Source organism: Grammomys surdaster, unplaced genomic scaffold (assembly GCF_004785775.1).
Source record: "Grammomys surdaster isolate TR1022 unplaced genomic scaffold, NIH_TR_1.0 125603, whole genome shotgun sequence".
Lineage (NCBI taxonomy): Eukaryota > Metazoa > Chordata > Mammalia > Rodentia > Muridae > Grammomys > Grammomys surdaster.
In genome coordinates, this window is record NW_021620446.1 from 374,885 (window position 1) to 385,136 (window position 10,252).

The 10,252-nt window shown below is 53.1% G+C and overlaps 1 protein-coding gene across 2 annotated transcripts in view; it reads left to right on the forward strand.

Moving 5' to 3' along the window:
- The first annotated feature begins 3,875 nt into the window (after positions 1-3,875).
- Positions 3,876-10,252, forward strand: part of Pkp3 (plakophilin 3) — a 9,456-nt gene continuing 3,079 nt past the window's right edge. Inside the window, exons 1-5 of one of the 2 annotated variants that reach the window (XM_028786853.1) lie at positions 3,876-4,203; positions 6,570-6,649; positions 6,784-7,415; positions 7,513-7,636; positions 8,169-8,373. In XM_028786853.1, the coding sequence (XP_028642686.1) occupies positions 3,972-4,203; positions 6,570-6,649; positions 6,784-7,415; positions 7,513-7,636; positions 8,169-8,373 (1,273 nt within the window). In that variant the 5' untranslated portion in view covers positions 3,876-3,971. The remainder of the gene's footprint in view (positions 4,204-6,569; positions 6,650-6,783; positions 7,416-7,512; positions 7,637-8,168; positions 8,374-10,252) is intronic. The other variant, XM_028786854.1, reaches the window with a different exon arrangement.

Genomic DNA, 10,252 nt, shown 5'->3' on the forward strand with positions numbered 1-10,252 from the left:
CGAGGCTCACATTCTGCCAGCAAACAACACCCACCATCACCCCTGCTCTGCCGCTATGCAGTGTTAGAAATGTCTCTAGATGCCGCATGTGATGGACCATGTCTTCATTCCTAGTACTCAGGAAGCAGAGGCAGGCAGATTTCTGTGAGGTCAAAGCCAGCCTGGTCTACATGGAGACATCTAGGCCAGAGCTACACAGAGAAACCCTGGCAGAGGGAGGGAGGGAGGGAGAGAGAGAGAGAGAGAGAGAGAGAGAGAGAGAGAGAGAGGGAGAGATGCAGAGACAGACAGAGATAGAGACAGAGAGATAGAAAGAGATTCTGGCTCTCTTTACATTTATGTAATTTATGGAAACTCATTTAGTCTTACGGAGCCTCGGTTTCACCATCTATAAATGGAGGTAGTCATAGCTCCACCCTCCTGGAGTCCCTATGAGGATTAAGGGCAGCATATGAACAAAGCACTCATCAACCTGTCTGATACATCATCCTTCTGGGGTCAGCATTAGCCACTCTCTAGGGATAACTCACTGCCTTGGGGCGATGCTTCCCATCACCAGACCTGCTGTAGGCTGCTACCCCGTCTTTTCCCTCCTAATTCCTTCTCTACAAAGGCTAACATGAACGCATGCATCCATGTACGCACGCACTTGGCACACGCGCACAAACACAAGTTACTCTTCGGTGCTTAGTTCTGCTTCCGTCTCTCTGCTACAAACTGGCCATTACTCCACATTGCTCTCCTTGCTGCAGTGTCTGGGAGGAAAAGCCCATGGAGAAGTTCTGGGTGAGCCTCCTTCCAAAGTTCCTGGTACACAGGATAAGGTGACCTTTGCCAGTGAGTGGATTAATATGGATGGACAGATGGGCAGGTGGACATGCTCCCACATGTGTTGGTGACCTGGACTGGCACTCCTCAGCTACCTTCCACCCCCGGGGTGTAAGTCTGAGATTGGAACATGGGTAGTGACAGTGAGATCAGCACACTCATGGGTCCAGGATGGGGAAGGGGGCTGCAAGGCCTGGGAACAGGTATGGAGTGACTCCCATGGAACAAGTCTGAGTAGGCTTTGAGAAAGAGGTGGCCTTTGGGCAGACATGATGACTCTCAGACTTCTGGACATTACCGGTATAAGGATGTACAGGGCAGGTCTCCGGCCCAGCCAGTTCATCAACTCACACCAGAGTGGTGCTGACATCACCCTGCCCCTCAGGCTTCATGACCACCAGGAACCTCCTTAACCTGTCTGTGCCCTGGCATAGTCATGACATCTGCGTCTGAGAGACTCTGTTGTTAATATCCTAGCACTCTTCTCCTAGGGGTTCGACTTCCACTCCTTAGTAAGCCTGTCCCTCACTCTTGTGCTATCTGCAGGCTCCCAGCCCAGAGGCTCCTTCTCTGCGCCCCTCCCCCAGCTCTTTCCTCAAGTGCTTCCCACAAGCAGAATTCTCCCACTCCTCCTTCACTGAGAAACCCTCAAGTCCCCCCCCCCCCCCAATTTACACTCCTTTCCATGAGGTGACAGCTACTGGGAGGGTGGGAGAGTGGATGACAACCTACCGGCAGCTTTACTCACTCTTTGTGATCCTGAGTTCCAGGTTCCAGGCCTGATTACCTCAGAGGTTCAACCATCCATCTCTCAGTTCCTTGAGTAAGCACTCTTTACACATCAAAATACCTCCTCCTGGAAATCCTGCTGCACCCTTCCCATCCTCCTCTAAGAAGACAGAGAGACACAGAAGTTGAAGGGATACTAGTCACAGGGGTCACAGGGGTCAGCCGCAGATCCGAACATGGGGCAGAGAGCCACAGAACAGACTCAATGAGCATTAACTGACCCCAAAGCCATATAGCTATTAAAGGAAGTGCCCAGATCCCAGGTTTCTTAGGGATACCAGGTCTCAGAGGTGGTGGCCTGTGGCCTGTGGCCTGACATGAGAAGTGGATATAACTCTCAGTCCCCATGTCCTTATGGAGGCTGGTCACAGCTGTGGCACCCACAGCCCTCTGCCAAGCCAACCCCCAAAGCTGACTCTGGCCTTCCATTCAGGTACCATGAAAGCTATGTCCTCATGCCCACCAGGTGCCTTCTTACCTGGCTACAACCACACCTGAGCCCCCGGCAGCCCTGTGTAATTATGGGCCTCCACTTTGCACTCTCCTGGAACCCTTTGCCCCCCTCTACTCCCAAACCTGGCTGCTGCAGGGCTCTGGGTGGACCTAGCGCATACAGGGCGGGCCTCTTAAGACCAGGCGTGTGCCTCCAGGCCGCACGGCGCCGCACAAACTTGTCTCCCAGGATTTTTCCACACGAAACACGTCTCCCAAGGAAGCAACCGGTCTGATGAGATGGGCGTGCAGCATTCCCACCCCACCCTTGGGTGCCCCCACGGTACCATCTCCAAACAGAGGCTGTTGCCCACAGGAGCTGGGCCCTGATGGAGCCCACCGCAGGATCTCGGACCCGGATGGAGCCCAGGAGGACTTGTCCTACAACAGTGACCTCTAGAATGAGCCAGGGGGCCAGTGGGATCCAGACCAGCGGCAAGGTAGGCTGCCCAGTCTCTACCTCCACCCACGACCAGTAGACCCAAGCCAGACTCTATCCTGGGAGTGGAGGGCTTCACCCTCCGTGCTCTCTCCCGAGCAACCTCTGACCTCTGATTCCCATCCTCCAGCCCTTCCTACTCACCCTGATCTTGTCCCTGATGCTCTTTCTCCTAGTACACCCCGTTTCCAGGATTCTGCACCTAGTCACCCTCTGTTAATGTCTTTAAGAGACCAGGACTCTTAAAGGGCCTGGTGTGGGATGGAGAGCTCAGGCTGAGCCCAGGGGCTAGGTTCTAGAAAGAGATACAGCCTAAGGGTAGAGGCCCAGGAATGCTTAAGGGAAGTCCCCGGCATATGAGGCAACTTGTCCCCATATGCCAACTCTCCTAGTTTTGTCTTTTAACCTTCCCAATCCACCTAGATGGTAGACCTAACTCATATCATGTTAGTCTTCCTGACAGGGGTGCTTGGGAGACCTTCTAGGAACAAGCTCTGGTGCCCCTCACTTCCAACCTTCCTACTTTCTCTAGCCCAGCTCTCCCCCCAAACCTCCTGGCCCCCCAGCCTGGCAAGTGCTGACACGAGCCTAGGCCCCTCTGAGTCAACCCCCTGGGGCGGCCCCGCCTGCCTGCCCTGACTCATATGTTGGGAACGGGCCTCCCACCCCAGGCCTGGGGGGCAGAAGCTGGGGAGAGGTGCCAGAAAGAGCCAAGCAGCCCTTCTGAAGCCTCTGTACAGGTAGAGGCTGGGGTGAGTTTCTAGGTTGACAGGTCAGGGGGTAGACATATGTCTACCTCACTGGGCTCTCTTACTGAGTTGACAGGCCCAGGTTTAGGGCCATCATGGAGCTGCTTTTGACTCTAAAACTCCAGCGCTCAAGTTCTTTATCCTCTACCCAGACTCTACAAACCTGAAACTGTCTCAGAATGCCAACCCTACTGGGACCACACCAAGCCTGTGTCCAGCTGTCTTGGAGGCTGCTTGGTCTTTGATGCTCCAGAGCTCCCAACCCTCAGGCTGGGACATTCCTTTTCATATGGCTTGTAGTGACAGGCCCCCGCAGGCTCCCTGCCCTACTCTCATACTAAGAACGCTGGCACCCATGGGGTTTGGTCTGGGCTTGGAAGACTGAGAGCAAGTAAAACTCGCGTCCCTGTGGCCCTGTCCTGGGATAGGAGAAAAGGGAAGGCCAGGCGACTTGAGGACAAGCAAGGCCAGTTCTTCCGCCCAAATTCCACCTTAAGCAGGCAGAGGCCCCTCCCTCCCACCTGGCCCAGGTGTCCCCGCCCCCAGCCAAGCTCTGGGCTGGGCGGGCGTCTGTCTAAGAGAGCCAGCCAGGAAGAGACTCTGGAACCGGGCCTCGAGGGACAAGACCAGGGAGAGGCCCAGGACAGGTGGGCTGGCTAGTCGCCCCTGTCACTATGCAGGAAGGTAACTTCCTGCTGTCTGCCCTGCAGCCTGAGGCTGGGGTTTGCTCCCTAGCGCTGCCCTCGGACCTACAGCTGGATCGCCGGGGTGCTGAGGGGCCGGAGGCTGATCGGCTTCGAGCTGCCAGAGTCCAGGAGCAAGTCCGAGCCCGCCTCCTGCAGCTGGGCCAGCAGTCGCGGCACAATGGGTCTGCTGAGCTTGATGGCTCCGCGGAGAGCGCCAGAGGTAGGCCAACTTTGGGTATGGTAGGCGACAGAGGGTAATGAAGTTAGTAGTGGTGACAGTGGCCGGTGGAGGTGGCTAGGGCAGGAGTGGAGGTGCCAGGGACAGAAGCCGTACAAGCTCGGGGTTCAGGCTTTGACTCACCTTACAGAGGCCTGCTCTGAGTCACTGCCCCGCCCCAGCAGGCATAGGGAACAGCCTGGGTGGGGCATCCCTTCTTCCCCAGCCAGGACAGGGGTCCCGGGGCTGGGCCTACCCACTTAAGTTGGAAAGACTCGGGAGGCACAAAGTGAACAGCCAGGCCCACCTGTCGGCAAACCCCCGACACATTCCCTCCCAGCACCACAGAACACAGGCATACTTGAGGTCTCAGAGAGGCCAGAGTGCCTCCTAACCAAATGGGAGAGAGTCTAATAGTAGTATACCAGAGAGGGGTGATCCTGGATAGAGCCCAGGTCTGTCTGGAGCAGGGGCTCCCTGAGGAATTGCAGAACTGGGCCTACCAGGAGTGACCCAGATACACTTCATGAGAATAGCCCACAAGGTACTCCTCAGGGGCAGCGTGTGTGTGTGTGTGTGTGTGTGTGTGTGTGTGTGTTTTAGAGGGTCACTCAGATATGCTGGGTTCAAGGCAGTCACTCCAGAAACTTCATCTCCATACCTGCCAGGCTATAACAACAGGAATTAAATTTAGATGGTACAATGAACCTCTGTTCGGAGGTCCAGACCTCAGTTCACTGTGGTCCCATGATGTCTGGCTAGGAGAGGGTTGACTGGCAGAAGGGAAGGTCAGGAACTGGATGGCTGCCTAAAATCTTTCTGAGCCTAAGTCTTACTGGAGCCAAGTTGATGCCCAGGGGTCATGGGGTGGGGGAGGGCACAGGGAGGGGTTAATTATCACCTGGCTACCCTGCCAATTAGGGGGAGGAGGATAGTAATTTGGGGGTGGGCGTAAGGTCCCCAGGCTGGGGTGTGCTCCCTAGGCTGGCCCTCACTAGCGTCAAAGGGTTAACAGCCCCTGCCCAGAAGCCTCATTAACCTGGGTGGGTCTGAGGAACATCATCATGCTCACCCCCTGAGCCGAAATGAAAGGAGAGAAGGAAGGCCCCTTCCCCATACAGATACTGACTTCTGTAGTTGGTGCTCTGATGCTGACCTCTGCTTAAGGAGCTCTTCCCAAAGCTAGAGGAACCTTGGCAAAGGCTGAGTCCACCCAAGGCCTGCCCACTGTCACCATCAACTCTTGGGATGATGTTTCCTGTGAGGCCTCACCTCTGCCTCTCTACCTTGCACCATTCTCTCTCTGTTCATTCAGTTGCCTGGGTTTTTGTTTATTTTTTTTATTTTTTAAATTTTTTTGGTTTTTCGAGACAGGGTTTCTCTGTGTAGCCCTGGCTGTCCTGGAACTCACTCTGTAGACCAGGCTGGTCTCAAACTCAGAAATCCGCCTGCCTCTGCCTCCCAAGTGCTGGGATTAAAGGTGTGCGCCACCACCGCCTGGCTTATTTTGTTTTTTAAAGATTTATTTATTTTATGTATGTACACTGTAGCTGTCTTCAGACACACCAGAAGAGGGCACTAGATCCCATTACAGATGGTTGTGAGCCACCATGTGGTTGATGGGAATTAAACTCAGGACCTCTGGGAGAGCAGTCAGTGCTCTTAACCACTGAGCTATCTCTCCAGCCCCAGTTGCCTTTTTACTATACACCCATGTGATCCTCTTTCACCTCCTTCTCCCCTTCCAATCTGTTCATCCACATATTCTAAACTTCTGACCAGCCCTCCCTCCCCCACCCTACCTTTCTGTCCACTGACCATAGAGCTGGGCTGTTGCCCTGTCCTCAGCTAATGTGCAGCTGGGTGGTGTAGGTGTGGTGCCTGTCTCGGGCTCTACCAGGTGGTTCTACCACTGCTACTCTGAGCAGACTGATCCAGAGAGACTGCATCCTTGGCCTATACAGTGTCACTCCCTTGTGACTGTAGTACAGATGCAGTCTGGGCACAAGAGGAGCTCATTGGAGATCACGGTGGGCTGAGGTAGGTTGGTCTGGCTTCCTGGAGGGACCAAATGCTGTGCTCTGGCAGGGACTGGGCAGCTGATGGAGACCCTGGCATCTTCTCCAGGCAGCCCAGAGGTCAGCAGGGTGAGTTGTCTGGACTCTTTTGAACAGAGAAGGCAGTTTGGAGTTCTAGGGAAAGAGGACCTACCAGAACAGACTGGATGAAGCCAAGCTGCATCCAAGGCAGAATCATGGGCTGATGCCACACCCAGGGTTGTGATCAGAGACCTCTGGCAGAAAAAAGAAGAAAAGCCAACACTTTTCTATTGGTCATGGTGTCATGGTTATCACTGTCTCTGTCCACAGGCATGCCCAGGGGTCAGTACCACACTATGCAGACTGGCTTCAGCTCCCGATCCCAGTGCATGAGTGGAGACAAGACCTCGGTGAGTCAGGGAGTCAGCTCTGCAGTCCACACTGAGGGGGAGGCTTTACAGGGGAGGCTGGGAGCTCCGGATCAGAAGGGGAGGGTGCCAGGCAAACCCCAGATACCCCTTCACTGTGCCCTCCCCTCCCGTAGACCTTCCGGCCCATCGCCAAGCCGGCCTACAGTCCAGCCTCCTGGTCCTCCCGCTCAGCTGTGGATCTGACCTGCAGTCGGAGGCTGAGTTCTGCCCACAATGGGGGCAGTGCCTTTGGGGCTGTGGGATATGGGGGTACCCAGCCCACTCCACCTATGCCCACCCGGCCAGTGTCCTTCCATGAGCGAGGTGGGGCAGCCAGCAGAGCTGACTATGACACATTATCCCTGCGCTCACTGAGGCTGGGACCAGGGGGCCTGGATGACCGTTACAGCGTGGTATCTGAGCAACTGGAGCCTGCAGCTGCCTCTAGCTACAGGGCCTATGCTTATGAGCGCCAGGCTAGCTCCGGCTCTAGCCGAGCAGGAGCCCTGGACTGGCCAGAGGCCACTGAGGGTCCACCCAGCAGGACCATCCGTGCACCTGCCATGCGAACCCTGCAAAGATTTCAGAGCAGCCATCGAAGCCGTGGGGGTACTGGGTCAGTGTCAGGTGCTGGCCTGGAGCCGGTGGCCCGAGCCCCATCTGTGCGCAGCCTCAGTCTTAGCCTGGCTGACTCAGGCCACCTGCCGGATGTACGTGGGTTGGACAGCTACACAGGCCATCGAACCCTGCAGAGGCTCAGCAGTGGGTGAGGAGCTGGGCTTGGAGCAGGGAGGGGACTGTAGCTCACAGTCTGGCCCACACTTAAGGTCTGCCTGGCCACTGACTAACCCCTGGTTCTACAGCTTTGATGACATCGACCTGCCTTCAGCAGTCAAGTACCTCATGGCCTCAGACCCCAACCTGCAGGTGCTGGGAGCAGCTTACATCCAGCACAGGTGCTACAGTGATGCGGCAGCCAAGAAGCAGGTGACAAATCCCATGCACTGTGCCCTGCTATCTCTTGATAGCCCTCACTGGCCCTGGTGCCCCCGATGATTATCCTCACTAGCCCCTAACCTTCCCTGAACTATGGTCCTTGTCCCTGCTTGCTAACCACTGGGCTGGCTGGGCAAAACTCACCTTCCTATATCCTCAGCAAAGAAAGGATGGGAATGCCCTGTGTGTATATACCTGCATCACCAATATACACCTGCATACATATACATCATACACACATATACATCGTATACATCATACACACATACCTGTGGGATATCTATGCTGCATCATCTCCATAGACCTCAATATGCATAAACAGTCCTGTATACTCCTGTAGCATATATAGTCACCATATCCATACACCTGCACCCCCAAAATATGTTTGCATCCATTGTGTCCAGATTTGCATATCCCCTGTACCGCCTGAATTACCTCCATACATACGCATAGTTCCATGCTTGTGGACATGTCTGCAAGCATGTTCACAGTCTGCATATGCCCACATATCTATGTGCCACAGGCTCGCAGCCTTCAGGCAGTGCCTAGACTGGTGAAGCTCTTCAACCACGCCAACCAGGAGGTGCAGCGCCACGCCACGGGTGCCATGCGCAACCTCATCTACGACAATGTTGACAACAAGCTGGCGTTGGTCGAGGAGAATGGCATTTTCGAGCTGTTGCGGACACTTCGGGAGCAGGATGATGAGCTACGCAAAAACGTTACAGGTACCTCGGTGCCTCTTCCTCTCCATTCTGTCCCCCTCTTTTGGCCCTCCCCGTCCTGTACCCACTGCCCACCATACTCCCCTCTCTTCCTCCTTTGTCCTCAACAATCTTTGTCTTATGCCTTCTCTGTCCCAGCTTGCATTTGCAGGGACTTGTTGTTCAAGTTTCTTGCTGCTCTTGTCTCTTACCTTATTGTCACTTGGTGGATATGCCTTGTATTCAACAAGCGTGCGTGTGGAGGTCAGAGGACACCTCTGGTAGTCATCTCCTTCAACTCTGGGTTCTGGGGACCAAACTCTGGTAATCCGGCTTGTGCTTTACCTGCTGAGTCATTTTGCCAGCCTATTATTTATTTATTTATTTATTTATTTATTTATTTATTTATTTAGACAGGAACTTACTATATAGCCTTGGCTGTCTTGAAACTCACTGTGTAGATCAAACTAGTCTTGAACCCATAGAGATCTGCCTGCCTCTGTTTCCTGAGTGCTGGAGTTAAAGGTGTGCCACTATGCCTGGTTTCTATTATTTTTTAAAGATTAGTTTATTTTATGTATATGAAGTTTTTGCCTACATGTTTGTATGTTTACCGTACAAACTGGTAACCAGAGAGGTCAGAATAGGCCATTGGATCCCCTGAAACTAGAGTTACAGATGGTTATTAAAAGCCATGTTGGAAGTGGGAACCAATCCTATGTCTCCTATAAGACCAGCAAGTGCTCCACTCAGCCATTTCTCCAGCCCCTGATATACATATATATTCAATTTATTGATTTTATTTTATATGTATCAATGTTTTGCTTGCATGAATGTCTATATACCACATGCATGCCCTGTGCCCATGGGATTCAGAAGAGGGCATCAGCCCCCCTGGAACTGGAGTTAGAGATGATTGTGAACTATCATGTAGGTGCTGGGAATTGAAACCAGGTCCTCTGGAAGAGCAGCCTGTGCTTTTAACCAACCCATTCTCATCATCCCACTCTGTACACCAAACTTGCCTTCATCTCACTATGTCTCACACTCTGGCCATGAACTCATGGTAATCCTACCTAGGCCTTCTGAGTTGTTGAGATTACAGGCATGAGCCATCATGCCAAGTTAAACTTCTTATTGTTGTCAGTGGTCGTCGCTGTTATGTGTATTGCTTGTTTTTGAGACAAAGTCTCACTATATAGCTCTGGCTGACCTAGAACTCATGTAGACCAGGCTGGCCTCACATTTACAGAAATTACTTGCCTGTGTTTCCCAAATGCTGGGGTTAAAGGCATGTAACTTATGCCTGTCGATTGTTTATGAGAGAGGGTTTCTTTGTGTGGTCCAGGATAGCCTCAAACTCATAGCAATTCTTCTATTTTTAGCTTCTTAGATTCCTAGATTGTGTCTCACCCACAAAACTATTTTTGCGACTTTTTATTCTTGTTTTTCTGTGGCGCTGTATGGTACTCAAGTGTACAAGCGGAGCAAGTGGTCCCACTGAGCAACATTGAGCCCAGGCTCTCCCTTCCCATTCACTTCCACTCCTAAGCCTTCAAATCCCCACCCCTTGCCTTTCTTGCTCTGCTCCTGCCCTACGCCCGCAAAGGTCACAAGTAAGGCAAGGCTTCAAGAAAGTGTGGGGTCAAGAGCTGAAGCGATGGCCCAGGGAATGAGAGTGTTCGCTGCTCTTCCAAAGCACTCAAGTTCTGTTCCCAGCACCTACACCAGGCAGCTCATAACTGTATGTACCTCCAGCTCCAGGCGATCAGATGCTTTCCTCTGGACTCCCCCGTACCTGTACTCATATGCTTATGATACACCCCTGCATGGACACACACATCATTTTTAAAAAGAGAAAGAAAGAAAGAAAGAAAGAAAGAAAGAAAGAAAGAAAGAAAGA